The sequence below is a fragment of the Lutzomyia longipalpis genome, chromosome 3 (assembly GCF_024334085.1).
Source record: "Lutzomyia longipalpis isolate SR_M1_2022 chromosome 3, ASM2433408v1".
NCBI lineage: Eukaryota > Metazoa > Arthropoda > Insecta > Diptera > Psychodidae > Lutzomyia > Lutzomyia longipalpis.
Window position 1 is genome coordinate 21,487,833 of NC_074709.1, and position 21,170 is coordinate 21,509,002.

A 21,170-nucleotide genomic window follows, 5' to 3' on the forward strand; every position below is an offset into this window, starting at 1 on the left:
CACAGTATTGAGACCACTGTCGGTCCAAGTGTGCGCGGCATCAACCCTCGGTAGAACCCACGGGAGGTGATTCGACCACCAAATTACAGGATGAGGTCGTTAGCGCTTTTGGTTAGTGTGCCAAATAAGGCTTACATACCTAACATACATATTTTTACTGAAAATAACTGTGCTGCATTTGGAATACCATACAAGGAATTACTTTCCCAATCCAGGATAACACATATTTTAGTGATAAAAAGTGATTTTTTATGGAATGTGCTATATAACCGGCGAGTTTGGGTTTTTTTCCCATCTCAATATTCAACGTGGATCCCACGTCGCTTAAAAATCAATATAATAAAAAGATTTGGTGATTTGTGTTAAAAAAAAAGAAATCTCAATTTTTTTTTCATTTTAAATTTTCTTCGGAGAAAATTCTTATGGAGCATTTCCCATAATTAAATTGCCAAATCGCTAAGGACAATTCTAACGTCTACAACATAAAAAATTCTAAAGTGCGAATGTGTTTGATTTCCAAATATATTCTTTAAAAAAAAAAACTTGAAGCAGTTTTTTTTTCTTAAATTAAATTGCATAAGTGAAAGATTGAAATGTGCTTAAAACTCGTACTATAGTGGTTAAAGAATTCTAAATTAAATTACATTTTATAGTAAGGAAATGCTTTACGAAGCATATAGTGACCAGAATGGACTAATTTTATTGTATTAGTAAAATCTAGAAAATCTACATAAATTTAATAAAAATTTTATTATGAATTTTCATTTGTTTCGAATAGTTCGTAATTTTGATCTCTATGGTTTTCAAGAAGCTATGTTGTAGTTATTAAATAAAAGCGAATATTACGTCATTATTGCCTTTTTGAAAAATAATTGCCGAGCTTTAAATTAAAGCTCACATTTGATTAATTTCAAGCAATCAAAATGTTTCAAATATTTATTTAAAAAATTCAATTAATTAATTAGGTTTACATTAACGTATTAAGTCAGTCCAGCAGTCAAAAGAAGCTTCTTCTATTTTCTTTTTTAATTTTTATCATTTTTACTGCTCTGAGATTCCTTCAGGATTCATATTCATAGATTTAGTTTTAATTAAAAATTTCAAGGAATACAGTCAACTATTATTAATTCAAATTTCATTAAGTGCTTTTATATACATATCGCACCGACAGTCAACTATAAAAACAATGTTGAATCGTTAGAGTTTTTTTTTACTTCAGTTACAACTTCTTGCCACATGTGTTGGCTTAATGAAATTTTCATTATGCCCATTTCACTTTTTTCATACTCCCATGTAGAGTGCTCCTGCGAAGAATGCGCTTTAAGCGTGACCTATAAGACGATTTTTTGAATTCTCGGCGTTCATCTTTTCTTAAAGTACATGTAGGATATTGGAGCCATCATTATGATTGGCGACACTCCTTTTCATCTTATTATTATTTAGCTTATAGCAATAAATCCGCAAGTCTTGACAACTCCAGTTGGGGTTGAGGAACGAAAATTGTATCTGCGTGTCTCTGAGAGTTTTCTCTTCAATTAAAATCAGGGTGATGTTATCAAGTGAAAAAATCCTGGGAAAATACGATTTTATCTACTAATGTGTATGTTAAAAACTATTGAGACTGCAATACATAAATAGATATATACCTACTAAAACATTGTCTTCTCTATACACTTAAAGCTCATTTTCCTAAAATTAATTTTCTATCATTTTTTTTTCAGACGATATTCGGATTTGTGGCGGCAGTTTTAGGTGGAGCAATTCTAGATAAGGAAAACAAAGACACATCTCTGCAGGAGAAACAAGAAACAGATGATGTACAGAGGGTAAAACGCGGCTTCCACCATCAACCAGAGGGTGTTTGGAAGAAGAAGCTTGTGTGGAAGGAAGATTGGGTACAAATTTGGCGAACAGAAAAGAAACAAGCTTGGAAGCAGGAATGGAAGAAAATACAAGTTCCAATTTGGAAGACCATTGAAGTTCCCATATGGAAGGAAATTCAAGTACCAGATTGGAAAATACAAAAAGTTCCTGCATGGAAGGAGGTTCAAGTGCCAATTTGGAAGGAAGAAAAAGTGCCAGATTGGAAGAAAATAACCAAACCAATTTGGAAGGAAATTCAAGTGCCAGTTTGGAAGGAAATCCAGGTGCCAGACTGGAAGCAAATTTGGGTACCAGAATGGGTTAAAGTGAGTATATTTCCTATGCACGTTGTGAATTAAGTCTGTTCGTTTGTCTGTTTTGAAAAAAAAAGTGATAATGTAGTTGCATAATTTGTAGGTATTAAAAGAAACATGTCCTACATATTTCCTAATAATTTTCACAATACAAATTGACTATTAGCGAATTTTCTTTAAATACTCCTAAGAAACTAATTATCTTATTTTATCTCTCAGGTCGGAATTCCTGGTGAGAAGTATCTTGGAAAAGATCACCATGGATGGGAATACACTAGTCACGATCTGTGGAAGAAAAAACTAATCTGGAAACCGCAATGGAAGAAAATTTGGCGTACGGAGAAAAAGCAAGAATGGGTACCCGAGAAAAAGCTTGAATGGAAGGAAGAGTGGGTACAGATTTGGAAATCAGTAAAGAAACAAGCATGGATCACTAAGAAGGAGCAAATTTGGAAAGAGGAAAAAATACAAATTTGGCGCACAGAGAAGAAACAAGAGTGGGTTCAGGAGAAGAAGTTAGCCTGGAAGGATGAATGGAAGTCGATTCAAGTGCCAATTTGGAAGGAAATTCAGGTGCCAGCGTGGAAGAAGGTGTGGAAACCGGTGTGGGAAAAGGTTTGGGTACCTGTTAGCCACGGTTGGGATTAGTATCTTAAGTTGAAAGCAAGAAAATTTGTTATCAATAGATCTCGTTAGACAAATCTCTCAAATATGGCAATGTTAGTCTTTCTTGTAAATATATTTACCTACTTCCCTTTACTTTGTTACGTTTGCTATGTATTTGTGAGAATCAATATCTCTCGAGGTTCCAAAGGAAGAAAAATTGTATTCAGTGTCATCTGATCATTATAATACTCATTAAATTTTCTCTCCCTCTTGATATACATTTTAATACACCAATAATACAATACAATTGCGTCGAAAGAAATAATTATTTGAAATGCCAGTTCAATCAATCACAGTATATCTATTTCCGCCAAATAAACATTGTTCTTACTACGACCAATAAAACTGACTGAAAGAAATTATTAATACTGGAACGAGAAAGAGAGAGAGAGAAAACTATCCCGAAGCAGATCATTGAATAATGTTTTATTTTTATTTTGTAAATAAATGTATAATATACATTATATCTTACCTACCTGAGAAATAAACCAATTTTCTATCAAATTATTGCGATTTATTTTTATTTATTGTAATTTACCTTTATTGACTTTTTTAGATCTTCTAAAGCTTTAGTTTTTTTTTTCAGAAGTATTTTGAATAAGGATTTAAACGAATGCTGTAAGTTGGTGGGTATTCTGTTGAGTTTTCTCTTTTGAGTTTTCATACAATTCTTCGATTGAAATAAAATTAATTTGATGCAAATAAAGAAGTTAATCGAAAAAATCCATTTTTCTTATCCCATTTTTCTCCTAATAAAAGAAAATATGAAAAACTCAACACTTGCGAAAAGTCTGTAATATTAAAAGGCCATGAACTTGCGGTATTACAGTGTGAAACCACCCTAAAAGAAAATCCACAAGTAATCAAGCTTTGTACTTTCAGTCATTTTCTTAACCCCATCTATGTAAGTATATAGTATATTTACATGATCATTTTTTTAAAAATATTTTTCTGATCAAAGTGGCAGATTTTTTAGACAAAATGGATCATTCTTTTGCAAATTGGAACATTTTTCTCACCACGTGACGAAAAAAGAACATTCTTCTGATCAAAACGGAATATTCTCCTGAAGCAGTATTTTCTGATCAAAAGATGAGACCCGAAGATTTGTCTACATAAATCGAATCATAATTAATTCAAGTTCCATCAAGGTACGCACTTATCTTTTTCACATCAGTAATGTATTATTTTTTCGTTAGCTGTACTAATGGTATGCGAATATAGGTATCTCATGTAGCGAAAAATTTGAGAAAAAAAGAGAATATTTAATGAAATGGCAATTTAATTGTTATTACGAGTCTTCAAATATTTTGCTAATTTTTATGTAGGTACTTTTGGAATTTTTCTTCTTTACAAAGTTTGCCTATAACAAGGCAATTATATGTACTCTAGCTAGAGTTTTCATGAAGAGTGAAAGTCAGAAGTCTATAGAGAGAAATTACAGTGTCATGCGAAAAATCATGATACAGAAAATAAGTTTCTCTACCAGTATTATTTATATGTATAAGTACATACCTATGTAAGTATTTTATTCTAAATGAAAATTCCTTTACAAATATTTAGAAGGTAATATCTAGGGAACCTGATATTATTAGCGAAATAATGAGTTTAAATTAGCCAGTATTTAGGCTACTAGCCACGCTACGTTTCATAAATCTAAGGACCTGAATTTCCTACTTATATAATGATTTACATATCAGTGACATCAGTGTCTGATTTATGAGTTTTATTATAGGCGGTAACAAATCATAGTCGTTCAATAAATCTCAAGCTTCCGATCTTTCTTACACAGGATGTACCTGTGTATATGTATATGTATATAGGTACTTTCTTTTAATGTTTTAATTTCAATTGAATGAATGTTTATATCTCCTGGTAATTCCTTTCGATTCATTAGCTTCCTGTTGATGATTGTTTCCATTCCATAAGCTTAACTTTACCTTGCTGCAGTGAATGCGCTATGAAAAAAAAAGGAAAAATTTTAATGATCTTTTCTTATCCAGGTTATATGCAGACAAAAAACTATGTCTTCATCGCAACTTTGTCCAATATTCTGGTATCCATTAAAGAAAAACTTTTTTTCCTAAGTACACATAAGCAATTAGAGTTCCATATAGGTAGCTATGTGTATTGATTAAAATGAGCATGTGCAAAAGTTACAGCAGCATTTCATTACCTGTTTTGTTTGCAGATTTTCCCTTGGATACCACCTGCATTTGTCAGAGAGAAATGGCAGTACGGGTTTTTTTTTCTTTTCATCTCATCTCTTCCTGATCTGCGTGCTTGCGCTTTTTTCACCCAACGTGACTTTGATCTTTACACTAATCTTTATTTATATAACCATGCAAGTCGTACAGCAGCAGAGACTTTCGCTTTCAAGTTCTTGGTCGTTTCATATTCACAGCGCTCTTAATTATCTGCCCATGCACCGCAGCGTACACAATCATCCGTTGCGCGATATACCACTTGCAATTTTGTGAGATAAAAACTGCCACATTAATTTGGTATTCAACACAATTTTTTCGTTTTAATTTTAACTCCCACCTGTACACAAGAAATTGATAAGGGTCACCGAGCACAGCACAGGTATAAGCGGTAATCTCTAGGATCATTTAACATAACGTGAAACTCACATTTAGGGGCTTTCGCTGGGGATTTTCTTCGAAGAAAATTTAAAATTTTAAAACACTCCTTTCTAGTCCAGAGCGTAATTTAGTTTTATTTAAAGAATAATTTAAATATTAAAATTAACCCTTTAACGTTTTTTGGGTCATACGCTGACCCAAACGTGAAACATTTTATTTTTTCAATTATTTATGAATGTAATTGTTTTTCCATATTAGAAATGCATCAAATTCACGCATAAGGGGCCAAAAAAGACGTTCTGACTGAGAAAAGTCCTCTAAAAAAATTCATAGAATAAAAATCGCGATAAAAGAGCGCATGTTTCAATGTTTTTATGTTTCACGTTGGACGTTAAAGGGTTAATTAAAAAAAAAATAAATAAATGAAACAAGAGTCCTGAAGATACGGTAATAAAACCTTCGAAACGTCGTATGTAAGATTATTTGAAAAACTGTTAAAATGAGGAGCAATTTTAAGATTTTTCTCAAGCTCAACTAATCTTAAATTTGACTCAAATTATTTAAAACCTTTTTATTAAAATTTTTTGTCAACTCATTAGCTAAACAAAAATAAATATGGGGAAATAAATAAATTATATAGATAGATATTTTAACACATTTGGTAATACATTGTGAAGTGGCATTTATGTAATTGTTTTTATTGGTATTCTCATAAGTAGTTCGTAACAAATGTGAGGGTAATTGCTTGAATTTCTGATGCACTTCCTTCCTTAACAGAAAAAAGTAACACTTCTGTTATTTTATTATGCTACATTGGATATCGAGAAGTGAATTGTTAAAAAAAAGACAGAAGTTTAGTTTTCATTTAAGCTTTTTTTAGCTTTCTTTCTTTTTTCTTCATTACGTAAGTATTTTGTGGCAAATCTTGTATCTTACTACATAAAATAAATAAAAGAAGGAAAAAGCAGATCGTAATCATCACGAAATTGTCGAGTTCCAAATGAAAATGGATATTTCCTGACCATCGACTGCATGTAGGTATATTGAAATTCACTCCAAGACGAAGAACATGAAAGACTAGACTAAGGAGGTGATATGCGATTGTGTGAAAGTTGCCTTTTTTTGGACAAGATAGCGATCAATGACAATCTTATGAGATTACCGAGATTACTGATTATGTTGGAGTTAAAGTTCCAGGTGAAGCATCAGGAAAGTTTTTGAAGAAGACCATTTGTTGAAACTTCTGCGCTGCAGCAAAGAGAGATGGATATTAAAATATGTTTACACATTGCTGTTGCTCGAGGCACTAATCATAGCCATTAAGGTGAATTGTATGCATCATTACATGATTTCCAGCACTCTCGCATCATTCCCAGTAAGCTAATGGTTTGATCATGACCGTGGTCACTTTGACGAGCTTATAATGCTTTATAGATCTTAAAGACAGGGCCATCGATAGAGCGCAAAAGTCATGAGAGTTGCTGTTTAACTATGTACAACGATTTGTCTGTGCGTTGTAATTTAATTTATTTGATTTGACGTTAAATGTGGCAGAAGCTCATTTTTCCTGTTTTAAATTGCTTTAAAGATAAACCGCCCAAAAAAAAAGTAAATTCACTCCGCCTTAAATTAGGGAGGGAGAAGAGAAAATTCGCTCCTTTGAGAGCTTTCTGAGCTTAATAAGCTTTTTACCTATATGTTTTATTTCTTTATGTACATATATCAGTGAATATGAGTGATTGATGGGAGTGACAATATCCCAACAATTTTTTTTATTAATACTACATAACATATTTAAACATATTGTAGGTGAAATTTACTTTGACCAGAGGATTATATTACAATTCCATGCAATTTTTTGAATTGCACATTTTCTAATAAACAGCGTTGTTTTTAGGCACTAGGAAATACAAAATATTTACGCGTTAACTGCGTAAAATCATTTCCCATAGTACCTATCATGACTCTTTGTTTTTGTACATGTAGTTGCGTAATATTTGCGTGAGGTCAACGAGCTATGAAAATGCTGCCGAACAGAATGATAATGAAGTGGCAAGACTTTTTTTTTAGATTTTATTTCTCCATGATGGATAAATTGGCAGTTTGGTAGTGTTTTGAGGTGAGTTTGTAATACAATTTCATATAATATGACTTTTTGTCTGTCATCATCAAAGACACTCCGAAAGGAATTTTTGAGTTTGGAGTGGTTGAGAAGAAAGAAAGTAACCTGACCAGTTGAAATTTCCGCGCCTGGAGGGTCATTCACCATTTCGTAGCCAGAACTGAGAGACAAGACAGCTTTGCGGGGTGTATATGTACATATATACATATGAAATAAATTAAAGTCGTAGTGCAAAAAAATGCAGAAAGAGATTTAACCCATTTAGGCCCAATGAAAGAGTTTTTCTACTATTGGGTCGTATTCGGCGACTAAAATATCAATGAAGTCGTTGAAATTTCAAAAGAAGCTCTTGAAATTTCAAAGATTTTATGCGGTCAAAAATTTTTTGAAAAATTTACATGAAGAAATTGGCCATTATTAATGTGAATGATTAAAAAAGATTTTAGAAACCAAATATATTTTTAAACAATTTTAAGACTACAAAAAAAAATTAATTTCCATTTCAAAATTGATTTGAAAAAAATTTTATGATAAAAACTAAGAGTTAACTATAATTTTTAAAACTCAATATTTTTACGTAGCCGGTGGATCTTTTGCTACATTCTTAGTCAGAAACGAACAGATAGGTAGAATTTATTTTTGCAGAAAAATTCATTATTACTGGAGTCAAAGGGTTAAAAGATCTGTTCGCGTTAAAAATTACTTCAACCAGTTTATTCAGTTTACCTTATCAATGCCCACACAGTGTTCATTTCACTAAATATTTTGCTTGAAGGCACTGAGTTTTGTATATAGCCTTTTACGCAACAATCATAAGGTACAAGAAAATCTTTTTTATGGTCTAAAAGTATATATCTCTGCAAGTTTCAATATTTATGAATATAAATGAGGAAAAATATTTTGAAGTCTTACAGATAATATTAATATAATAAATCAAATTATAATACAATCCCGACGTGTAATCCTTTAAGATGTGGTATATCAACTATCTTTTATCGTGCGCGACTAATTGTAAGTCGATTCGCAAACTTTTACCAAATATTTGGTAAAGTTTACGGCGCGATATTACCCATGACCCGCATGTTGTGAATGCCATGAATTATTTTGCCGACTTTTATGTTCCCCATGCTTAATTTAAGGATTATTTCTTGAAAGGTGGACCAATTGGCACTGTCAATCTTTCTGAATGGGTGACCTTTAGGAACTACTCCAGTAGAAGCATTGATCGTCCTGTCTTACTCATCCTAGACAATCACGATTCCCATCTCGATATATGGTCTGGTATATTGTGTCAATAATGGAATTGTATTCTTTTCGATTCCACCGCACACAAGTCATCGTCTACAACCTATTGATTGTGCCGTATTCGGACCATTCAAAAAAGCTAAGAATTATTTCTTTAAGTTACGGATTATCTCACATCCAGATATTAGAATAAATATACGATTATACCCCGTTTTATCATCTCTCGGTTGAATTCTTATGCACGAAAAATGAAGGGTGAGAAGAATTTAACCGAGAGATGATTAAACGGATAAGACTGTATTGAGGAGATCTCAAATAATATGATCTAAGATACAAAAAAAAGAAAATCGAGGGCGAAAAAAGAAAATGTTATAAGTAATAGACTTATAACTTTTTCTTGTTTCACCCTCGATATCATATTCTTCAAAATTCACGAAGAAGAGTTCAAAGAAGACGTTCTAACTGAGAAACGTCCTCAGAAAGCATCAATAAAATAAATAGGGTGATACAAAGACCGCATGTTTCAATGTTTATATGTTTCACGTGGATACGAAAACGTTAACAATTTAAATCAATTTCTCAAATGAGAATCAATAGTGTAAGGGTTCAGGAAAAGCTCTTAAATACATACTTTTTCCCCTCACCGAGATAGACCTAAATGGTCTGAGACAGAGTTGTACAAAAAAATTTAGGAAGAATTTAGAGAAAAAATATTAGTAAGAAAGAAATTTAAAGAAAGAATTTCAATTAATTGTAGCTCTAGAGACACATAAAATCCTTAACCATAGATCATTTTCATTCACAAAAAGACTTTCCACAATGTTCAAATCAATTAGTATGATAATCCTCTCCCTCAACATTACAAAAAAAAAATGCATGGGCAATTTATTCTGTGCCAAATAGGCTATTTTATGCTTGCAGTGTAGTAATGATGTCACAAGTGTCTGCAATTTGATCAATATTGGCATTACAACATTTGATCAACTCAACAACATACCTTTCTGTTGGTGTATTCCGTATTTCGGTAACGAAGAGCCTCAAAAACGTGTGGGGTGTGAGCAAATTATTTAAATAGGTCTCCACTATTTTGCGCGCGCGCGAAAAAGTCTTACCGCTTTTAGGTGTAAATCTGCTATAAAATGTGAATGATAAAAATGAAAAAGTGATCGTGGAGCCACCTAAAATAGTTGGGCACGAGACAGAATGTGTAATCGGGCGGAATGTGGGTTGCGTCAAAATCAATTGTGGCGCTCCGTAAGAGAAATTATCTCCTCCATAACATAAGAAAGACGCTGCGACATGCAGAACGGCTTGAAAATGAAAGTGAAATTTTCCCTTTCAAGGTGCTGCTTTTATCCATTCTCCTTCAACTTTTGGTGGTCTTCTGATACAAACAGGTATGTGTACCTTACCTACGTACTTTTTAAAATATTATATAATTATTTTGCAGGTATTTATAAAAAGAATGTACTGATAAACTCTCCACTTATGAATATGCTGATCTTTTAGTAATTTAAAGGTTAAAAAAACAAAAATAGAAAAGAAAACCAGATACGCGATCGCTCTGTACGCAAGTTCGTGCCCTACAACGTGAAGATTTGTCTAATAAAATTTTCTAAATTCCTACTAAATTCTAATTAATTTTGGCCATTTAACGATAATACTCTAAATTTTGAATTTTTGCTCCAAAATTGCCTCGAAAATTTAACAATTCCTTAGTTTATTTTTTTAGGTATCAGATATAATCAATAATAGTTGAATTTCGCCAAATAAAACGTAGGTTTATACAGAGGCTATATAATGGGGGACAGTGAGATGTCTCATGACAAAATACTTTTTGCCTCGTTGAATATGGAGATAATATATTACGTAGCATTACTCGGTGCAGCCTTTGCTGAAAAATTAGCGTGGCAGAAAGTAAAAGTGGTCATGTCTTTCTCCTTGTTTTGGTGTCACAGAGAGTGAAATTGACTCATATTTTGGCAAAAGTAGCAAAAAACAGGCATTTTTTGTTACTACCGTGATTTAATATTACTTGAGAGAGAAAAAATTTCCATGCTTTAGGACACATGCTTTAGGGCATTTATTACCACGATATACAAACCTATGTGCGGATGAAAATACCGCAGTTAACCACATCTTAACGTATTATGCGAAGATTATAAAACACTTGTGGGGAATTTTTTGCATCCAAAACGGATGTGTAATTTTGAGAAAAAACACAATAGGTAAGAAAAGAAATTTCCCAAAAATTATTCATTCATTATCAAGCGTTATGCTGTTGATGTGCCAAAATCTGTATTGAGCTTTATTAGTAAAGCACGAATCATGAGACTTTTCTTATACTTTTACGGTTTTTCTTATAAACTGAAACTAACAAGCTGTCCACCTACACACTGAAAATAAATTTAGTAAATTCACTACGAAATTAACCATAAACATATTGGAAGATTACAAACTTCAACAAAACAAAAAAATTATGAAATCTACAACCTTTGACAAACTTTTTAACAAACTAAAGAAGGAAGAATATTTGGAGAAGCCGAATGAACTTCAATTCACTTTTCAATGTATCATTTGAAATACAAATGTGGTCATAAATTTTTAGAATAGTTTATCAGCTTTTCCAAACTACATATACCTATCTACATATAAAGTGTTTTTCGATGTGCAATTTGTAAATCATTCTTTACAGTAAACCACAAAATAAATAATTTTCACGCACTCTTAAATGTTGCGTGAAAGAAAGAAAAAAACATACAGTTTAGCTAAAACATAATAATATTACATATTTTATACATACAAACCAACAAATCATCTTGCATTGCAACTAGCGTTTAGGATCAATGGTGTTGTTGGGATTTTGTTTTTGTTCCTCGAACGGTCGATGGACTCGCGCATATGAGTGGGGCCAGTATTCAAACACAGCGCTGTGTTATGTGAAATGTGCAATAAATAATAAAAGTAAATTGCATTCTCAAAATGGCCTTTAAAATCGAAAGTAATTGCGATTTTGCAGTCTCGCGCTACAAGAGGCTCTAAAAGGTTTCTGCATACTAGATAGTGAAAATGGTTCCGCTGTCGCTGTGAGGAAGTCAATGTAAGAGAGAAAGATTTCAACGCCTCACGAGACGAACCTGTTTTTGGATAAAACAAGGGAACTTCCTTCTCCGTAAAATGAAAGCTCGTGCAAGTCGACAAAATTTCATCTTCTACGGAATGTCTTGCATTTCAGTCACGACTTACTGGAAGTCGCATTTTATCTCCTCTCAGAGTGGTGGAGACTCCTTAAACAACTGCAAATGTCATTGCTGATTAAAACTTTTAGCAATATATGTAGCTTTAGATATATATTGAAGAATGGCGCTGAGCTTCCAAAAAAACATATGTATCTGCATGTAACAGTATAGTTACTTATAATTTTTTGATGACAAATTCTTCACTTTCCCACAATTGAAATGATACAGGAGAAAATTTTCAGAGGAATAATGTGATGTGAGAATGGTTCCAAAATTTTCACTATGTATGTATGTACGTATTATGCACATACATATGTACTGTACATATATATAATTAAAATGTTGTTTATCTTTAATGTTATGGAAGACTTTTTATTACTTATTTATTGTTTTTATACTTTTTATGGTTTATTTGTTTTACAAAAAAATGTCTTTATTTTTATCAAAATAAGGACATCGTATGTTGTTTAAAGAAAAACCTATAAAATTCTTAGAATACCTTTATGACAACACATGGTAATTAATTTTTACTGTAGGTATGTGATGTATTTCAAAGGTACAAAATATATCGAAAGTGCAAGTACATAATGGTCAATAAAAGTGATTATCATGAAATATTTTCATCTTTTTTTTTTTCAACAATGTACTGAGCAGTACAAAAGAATTTCACTCCACACTTGATTAATTTTCTCTCTTCTTTTCTTTTCTTTTCATTCATTTACACTCAATAAAAGCCTTCAGATAACTCTGACCGTTCACATTGCATAATTTTTTTTTTAAAGTAAGTGAAAAGAAGAGTTTTCTTTTCTGGAACATTGACGTGCGCTTCATTAATATTAAATTGATTGAAAAATATTAAATTACAGAGTACTCATCATGTTACGATAGTGCTTCACTACAGGAGTTTTCATACAAATTACAATCGAATGAATAAAAAAATTAAAAATTTGCACTAATATTGAAATTTCCGATTAATGGTTGAATAAATGAGCATAGACACATTTTTTTTCTTAAGACAGACATCTCCTGATCTTGAACTTTCTTAAAGTAATTCAAAAAGAATTATTGTACCAATTCTGTTGAAGTTTGTGAAGCATTAATGAATTAATTGCGCCTTAATTTAAAATCAGGTGTAATCAACCTGATCAACAGAACTTTAAAAACTAAAGAAGTGAATCCCTTGCTAGGTTTTTTGCATGAGAAAATTATGGAAAAGTGTCTTAACCGGCCTGCCGACTGGTGATCATCATATTTTGTTTGGTTTTATTTATCATCCATCAAAACACATTATTTTGAATCTCGTACCATTCAAGAGAGTGTTTACGTTTTTTTTAGCAGCATGATTTATCAAAAACATTATAATTTATGTTCAATTATAGCAATTGTTAGTCAGTTATTTAAGGATTTAAGCATCATTATTTGAAAGAAAGTTTTTTTAGGTACATAATTTTAAAGATTAAAAATTTAAATAATAAAGATTGAGTATTAATTTTAATTCCTGTAAGATTTAAGAAAAAAAATAAACACGAAAGTTTTTCGCGTCGGTCATAAAAAATTAGATAGATTAATTTTTGGGCCGTGAAGGCGCAAAGAGACAGATATTGATACATAATGTGAAGCAAGTATCATTTTTCTGTAATAAACATTAATATAAGACACATAAGACGATGGGGAGCCACGCACGCACGCCTTTCACACTAAATGCTGCACTCGCAAAGTTTGCGCGCGAATTCCCTCCATGGAGGAGAAGAAGCAGCTGATGGTGGTGGTGGCTGAATGGTAGTCCCCATCACCTTGCCACCGCCATGGCCAATGCCACGAAATCTCACAGGCAGGCCATATAAAGGCGGACGCCGAGGGCACCTAGACGTCAGATAGTATAAGATTTCTCCTCGACGAGGAACACAAGCAGTGAGTTCAGTGACAGAGTTGATCCTGTGCGCGGGCATCATGAGATCCCGTTGGAGTCTTGTGGTTAGTGCAAATATTACCTATCTTTTTTTCTATTTATTGGAATATCTTTTCCCCAAAAAGAAAATAGTTTTTACCCAAAAAAATTTTTTTAAAAGTGCGTGAAAGTTTACGATCTTGCCAGACAATTTTGGGAATTATTCACTTTGTGGAAAAACATATGAATGGGTGATGAAAAGTCCAAGAGAGATGGTGAGAAAATTCGTGATGAAACGAAAAAAAAAGAGAAAACGCGGATTTCTTGGGTGGTAAATATATCTGTAACGGTTGTAACGTCTCTCCGTCAGATCATCACTTTCTCAGTACACTGAAATAAGTAATTCAGAGCAAAATGTATCTACAGCAGCTTCTTTGGTGGCAAATTCAATTTTCTCACCTTAGAGATGACTCTTTGATTGAATAATCGCACTGGAAGAAGCGAGATACAAACAAAAAAATGTCTTGTGAATTTAGACTTCCAACGAGCGCGTGTAGAAAAGAGTTGAGAGTGTTTGTTTCCCGCGCAAAATCGTGACTCTCATAATTCACACAATTAAGGAATAGACCACTTTTCACTTCCAGCTCCTACATTTTCATGATTGTTATCTGACTAATAAAGATTGCCACCATATCTTCTTCCTGATACCTATGCCCAAGGGATGGAAAGTAAACTGAGAAAGTGAATGTGATGCTTTCACACATTTTAGAATATACATATGTTAATACATATAATATATATTTTAAAATGTATATTTGTAATGTATTAGGAATAAAACTATTGGGAACAAAAATTGAAGCCTATTTCGTACTTAATAACTTTTTTTGTAAATTCTATATAGTTCCGGAATATCTTTTAACGACCTATAATTTTATTTATACCGGCTTTTTCGAGCGATTTATATTTTTTTTACATAACTAATATTTAATATCAATTGCAGAGATACCTAAATAATTTTATTATTTATAGGATGGATGGATTTATAAGTTTTTTGGTAATAAAACTACAAAGTTATGCATTATATAGAAAATTATTAAAAATTTTAGGCATCTAAAATTATTATTTATTCATTAAAATATATGCGCAAAAAATGGGTCCATACTTAATGAAAACAAATTTCGGAAGCGGAAGAATATTATTCAGAAAGTTAACTGTGGGTAGATTCTGGGATAAAACGCCGACTTTCTTTACGAATTTCCTATACATTTTATTCCTACGCCGCAGTCTGAGAAGACTTTCTGACATCACAAAACAATGTCAAAGAATTCTAAAAATGATTTTCTGTGGCACCTTATACAATACATTCGCCATTTAATTGAATCTCACGTGCCTTAATCACAATAGTGTCATTCACATAGAAAAGATCATTCGTCCGATTAGCATACAATAAATGCAAAAAGAAAACAATTCGTTTTAATTCCAAAGCAGCTAAAGTAAATTGTCACAGAGAAAATAGAGATATGTAGAAAGCAAAAGTTTTCTCATGTTTGTGTTTCAATTTATATTATGTGTTGATAGAATGTGTTGGTTCATCCGAGGTAAATGATTAATTTAACACATTGCAGACTCGCCAATTCTAGCAGATTTAAAAAAAAAAAAAAGATATTTAAGAAATAAAAAATATGCGAATATCATAAAGTAAAAATAAAACAACATTGTGTGAATTTCTTTCTCGAAAACTGCCATACATATGTGACCACAAGGATCGTCAGAGGAAAAAGTATATAAAACCATAAACGAAATACCAATTTCTTTGCTGTGGCATCATACTATGCAAATTATCTTTCACGTCGCGAACAATAATTACATAATAATCACTAGCACCAGTAGTGTGGGACGTTGGAGGAAAACCCACAAATTTCTGCTTTCATTTTTACCATAAGATATCTTACGATCAACCAATCACTAACTTTTCTTAACGTGGTCAGTAATGTGATGAATATTACCTCCGGTTATTTGAATAAAATTACGCGAAAAAAAGATATGCAAAAGAGCGGTATTTCATTGTCAAGACCGTCAAGACCGCCGATTTATTGACACTCACTAGCCCCGGGTAATTTTTTTTCATTAAAATCCATCTTAAGAAAAATATACCACACTAGGCTTCTTTTCGCCGCACAGGTTACATATCGATATACTTAATCACCTCAATAAAACTTAATCGTATGAAGAAAAAACGTTTATGTCTTCTGTTGGTATTGCAGTTTTATTTGAAAAATCATCAAATAAAATTTCTCCTCATTGTGAGGAATAAAGTTGGTGGTCAGCATGATCCTTTCAAATAATTTGTGGTTTTAAAACCTTTCTTTCCGCTTTTCTCCCCATTTTCTCATAAACCAACATAGAAAAAGTAGTATTTTCATAATCTTATAGATAAGTAAAATATGTAGAAAAGTGGTTTTGTACGTTTGAATCACAAAATCATCTGCACGAAATTCCATTGGAAAACAGATAACTGCATGATGGCAAAAATACATTATATAGTGTGAGGTAATTTCAATGTGTGGAGTGGGAGAATGAATGAATGATGCATTCACTGAATTCTACGTGAGAAAGTTCATGAATCTTCGATGACCTCAGAAAATAAATATCGTTTCAATATGAATATTTTTTCGAAGATATTTTTAACTGTGATTTTTTAAGAGCTAAACTTCTGCTTTTAGCTATTTATTTATTATTATTATTTACAGACATCTACCTATTTATACGTTTAAACTTAAATCTTAAAGAAGTTTCAAGTTTAAGTCAATAATAGTATACCAAAGATTCGTTTCTAACTCATCCCCTGGGATCCACTGTGAGGAATACTTAAGAATGAACAGAATATAGATTTATCTACTCAATTTTATTTATCAGGTCAGACTTTACTGGATTAGTTTTAGTTTACTTAATAATACTAATTTACCCAAGCCTCCAATTACGTGTAAGCTAAATTCATTTGAAGCTAGTTATTTAGTAGGTGAAAAGTTCAGAGTCAGGAGGAAGGGTTCAGAGTTGTATAAACGCCTTTTAATAGTGCTCCTAACCCCATTCTAAGTATTTTCATGACCAGCCCAACCATTTCGAAAGAGTTCTATTACAGTAAACTACTAATTTTTGTTTGTATATATTAATATACATACATTATAAGAAATGTATATAATTTAAACTATATAGACTCTCTATATAGACTATAACTATGTGTTACAAGTAGCATTTACTTACATACATGCTATAGTTATATGATTTTATGAAAAAAAAAAAAAAGATTAAATACTGATCGTGATCGTTCGTTTATCCTTGCTATTTGTTTATATACTAAACGCCTCTAGGAGAAAACTGTCAGTTCCACTTAACACCTGCCTTTCTGTCGCGCAGTAGAGTAGAAAAAAACATCAATAGATAGATGACACACTGATATATTTGGTGATATGAGATGGCGGCTAAAGAAATGAAAAGCAATGGTGACAAAGTGAAATACAAATTACTAATTTATCTCTGTCACGATATTTTATTCTATGAGACTTTCCTTTTCTGCAAAATCAAAGAAAGTGCTTCTTTATTATATTTCTCGAAAAAAAAGATTTTTTTCATAATGTATTGTACATAATACAGTAAATAAGAACGTTTAAAGATAAAAACAAAATTAGGTAATTATTAGGTAGCGGAAATGCCCGGGAAGAAGATTAATTTCAGTACATTTGTACTAAAATTAAGTATAGAGTCATTATACAGAAAAGGCTTTTCCATGTATTCAAAACCTACATAAAATGCTTCATTGACCGAGCCCATACAAATATCATACTTGTACTATATATATTTGTAATGTTTTTTAAAGCTGTTGCGTATTGCAAAACCTTTTATTTAAAACCCAATTTGATTAGAATATATTAGGTTGTACTTAAAGTTCCGGATTTTTTCCAGAGAAATGGGTTTTAATCCAGATAAATAATGGACAGTCAATATTGCAAATAGGCTGCTCACTAGATAAACGGTTTAATAAATTTTTAAATACAATTTATTGATAAAAATCGTTTCACCCAAAATTTGAAGATATTCAATAATGATTCAAAGATCCAGTAACAAAGCGACAAAGTTAGCCGACTTAGCCGTTTTTACAATATAGCCCTCGAGAGACAGCCGATTGAATGGCGGACATTTTGAATTTTCAAAATTTTCAAACCTAAAATTTTTTGGATAAGTTTTAATGGGAAGTCTTTGATTATAGAATATCGATTGAACCGGATCTATTTTTTCGGAATAGATGTTGTTTAAGGAATTTCATACACAAAGTTTAAGTCTGATCCACACAGAGATGGATTTTCCGACGATTACACTTGACTTGTTTCAATTAAAAATGTGAAAGAAAACTAAAGTCTCTCCACTTTTAATCTTTCCAATGAGAAACTCAGAACACAATATAACAGCAATGAGATCAAAATCAAAATCTTATATGTAATTAACCATATGAATAAGTACATTAAACAACAAAAATAATGGATTTTATAAAATGTTTACATGAAGAGGGTGAGGTAGCAAATTTAATTGCCGAAGAAAAAAATCACTCAACTACAAAATAAACACTCATCGGTTTGTGTAATAAATATTAAGGCATTGATATCTCACCTCTTTCATGTTATTTTTCAACAAGTGCTGCGTTCATCGACTTGTAAGGCACGAAGAGAAGATCAAAAGACTTGGTATTATATGGATTGATTATGAGATTGTGAAGTCACTTATTCGTTTTTACACAAATTATATTAATAAGCTCTTTCATGCTAATTTTAATGCATATTCGTTAATAAACGACTTGGGGGGAACCACCTATTAGACCCTAAGACGTGATATTCTACGTTGAATTCTTAAATTAAGATCAATTCTACATTATTAAATATATTTTATCTCAATATTTAATGTTAAAATTATGATTCGGTTCACAGGTTGTCTTCGGCGTTGCTCTCCACTTCTCCTTTGTGTCCACCAAGGCGGTTCTGGACCAGACAGCCGAAGCATCGCAAGTAAGTTCATCACAGGTGGTCCAACAACGTGTAGGTTTCGACCCTAGCGGGCATGATGAACACCATGACCACCATCATCATTACCATGAAGAACACGATCCTGGATATTGGAAGAAGAAACTAACCTGGAAAGAGGGATGGAAGAAAATTTGGAAGCCCGCGAAGAAACAAATCTGGAAGCCTGCTTGGAAGAAAATATGGAAACCCATTTGGGTGCCAACACAGCGACCTGCCTGGAAGGAGATACAAGTACCCGCGTGGAAACAAGTATGGAAGCCAGTGTGGAAGGAAATTCAGGTAAAATATATTTTATTCTAGCTTCTTAATAAGTTAGAAGAAAAAACTAAAAAAAAATATGTATTTGGTATAGGTACCGGCTTGGAAGGAAATCCAAGTGCCGGCCTGGAAACAAGTCTGGAAACCAGTGTGGCAGCCAATAAAAGTTCCTGCGTGGAAGGAAATCCAGGTACCTGATTGGAAGAAGATTTGGGTGCCTGTATGGAAGGAAATTCAGGTGCCCGCCTGGAAGGAAATCCAGGTGCCAGCGTGGAAACAAATATGGGTGCCAGAGTGGGTTAAAGTGGGAATTCCTGGAGAAAAGTATCTTGGCAAAGATCACGAAGGATGGGAGTACACTAGTCACGATCTGTGGAAGAAGAAACTTATTTGGAAGCCGCTATGGAAGAAAATTTGGAAACCAGCTAAAAAGCAAATTTGGGTTCCTAGCAAAAAATTAGTTTGGAAGGAAGATTGGAAACAAACATGGCGGACAGAGAAGAAGCAAATTTGGGTTGATGATAAGAAATTAGTGTGGAAAGAGGCTTGGAAACAGATCTGGAAGCCATCGAAGAAACAAGTGTGGGTACCAGATAAGAAGCTTGAATGGAAGGAAGCCTGGCAGCAAATCTGGAAGCCAGCTAAGAAGCAAATATGGGTTCCAGATAAGAAGTTAGAATGGAAGGAGGCATGGAAACAGATTTGGGTACCAGATTGGAAGGAAATTTGGGTACCTGCATGGAAGAAAATCTGGAAACCCGTGTGGATCTCAGAATGGTTCCCGTCGCCAGACCATCATGATCACCATCATCATGAGGCGTCACATGGTTGGGACCGAAAAGATCAAGATTCTAAAGTCGTGTGGAAAAGACACGACCAGCAGCCTAAGGCTACTCCAGTGCCACTCACACCTGTCCTCAGTCCAGCCTCAGCTGCCACACAAAAGCCCATCCCGTAGATCCATTCGTCACCAAACCAACCCACTCACATTGTTATCTCCATCGTCCACATACCTACATTGCATTATAATGTATGTAAATAGTTGTTAAAGAGATTTAGCGATTTTTTGAGCTAGTTTCTCATTTATATATTTGTTTAAGTATTATATACTTGCGTGTGTTAACAATCTGACAATTTAAAGTTAAGTATGAAAAATTGTATCGTACCTACGTATAATTATTATTTTTGAATCGTTGCTGCAAGACACAAATTGTCCTCTTCAGCGCTAAACTGAAGAAAAATGTAAACTCAAATTTTGTTTATTTCTTTCAAACCAATAAAAGAATTTATACAAAATAAACTCAAGAAAGAGAGAGTAAAAGTATTTTTTTTCACTGCTATTTCTGAGATTTATGGGTTTAAAACATGAAAAAGAAATTATTGTTTTTAATAATATTTTTCAACACAGGAATGACTGAAAAAATGTATGTGTTTCCTGATCAATAGGAAAACGGAAGTTACCACATTTTTTTATTTCTTTAGTACTTACCTGAATTAAGGAAAATAAGAAGTTAAGTATTAGTTATTTTAAGTATTAGTAACTTCCTAGAAAACCTGTATAAGATGACGTTCATTAGGTGAAAGCAAAGGTAAGTAGGTATACTCATAGTTTTCTAAATTACATTTATTCTATTGACTTTGTAGAATTTTACAATTTATAAAAAATAATTTAATACTTATTTTGAATATATTCCATTATTGGAATTACAAGAAAAAAATATTTTTAAAAGCTTTTTAGACTTGTAACGACTTTATAAGAACATTATTTGTGATGGTGCAACCATCCTGGTGGTGGTTTTGGTAGTGGGATGTATTCTTTGAGTTCTACAGGACCCCAGACTCTCTTCCAGACAGCCACATAAATTTTTCTAGCTTGCCAAGTCTTAACCCAGCGTGGTTTCCAAACAATCTTCTT

At 32.6% G+C, this 21,170-nt stretch overlaps 2 protein-coding genes across 2 annotated transcripts; both read left to right on the forward strand.

Annotated features, from left to right (window-relative positions):
- On the forward strand, positions 1 to 3,347 carry LOC129792670 (golgin subfamily A member 6-like protein 22). Its single transcript, XM_055831976.1, has 3 exons — positions 1 to 111; positions 1,722 to 2,189; positions 2,397 to 3,347. Exons 1-3 carry the CDS (start codon positions 91 to 93, stop codon positions 2,823 to 2,825), a joined length of 918 nt encoding a protein of 305 aa, XP_055687951.1. The 5' UTR covers positions 1 to 90; the 3' UTR covers positions 2,826 to 3,347.
- A 10,525-nt stretch (positions 3,348 to 13,872) lies between these two features.
- Positions 13,873 to 20,576, forward strand: LOC129792647 (uncharacterized). Its single transcript, XM_055831940.1, has 3 exons — positions 13,873 to 14,008; positions 18,902 to 19,276; positions 19,350 to 20,576. The coding sequence occupies exons 1-3, from the start codon at positions 13,985 to 13,987 to the stop codon at positions 20,211 to 20,213; spliced, it is 1,263 nt and encodes a 420-aa protein (XP_055687915.1). The 5' UTR covers positions 13,873 to 13,984; the 3' UTR covers positions 20,214 to 20,576.
- The last annotated feature ends 594 nt before the right edge of the window (positions 20,577 to 21,170 follow it).

Excerpts from the sequence above, each read along its gene's own strand:
- LOC129792670 (XM_055831976.1), top strand. The coding sequence starts at position 91 with ATGAGGTCGTTAGCGCTTTTG. Across the intron at positions 112-1,721 it reads TGAGGTCGTTAGCGCTTTTG|ACGATATTCGGATTTGTGGC; the intron begins GTTAGTGTGCCA and ends TTTTTTTTTCAG. Across the intron at positions 2,190-2,396 it reads GGGTACCAGAATGGGTTAAA|GTCGGAATTCCTGGTGAGAA; the intron begins GTGAGTATATTT and ends TTTATCTCTCAG.
- LOC129792647 (XM_055831940.1), top strand. The coding sequence starts at position 13,985 with ATGAGATCCCGTTGGAGTCTTGTG. Across the intron at positions 14,009-18,901 it reads GATCCCGTTGGAGTCTTGTG|GTTGTCTTCGGCGTTGCTCT; the intron begins GTTAGTGCAAAT and ends TTCGGTTCACAG. Across the intron at positions 19,277-19,349 it reads CAGTGTGGAAGGAAATTCAG|GTACCGGCTTGGAAGGAAAT; the intron begins GTAAAATATATT and ends TATTTGGTATAG.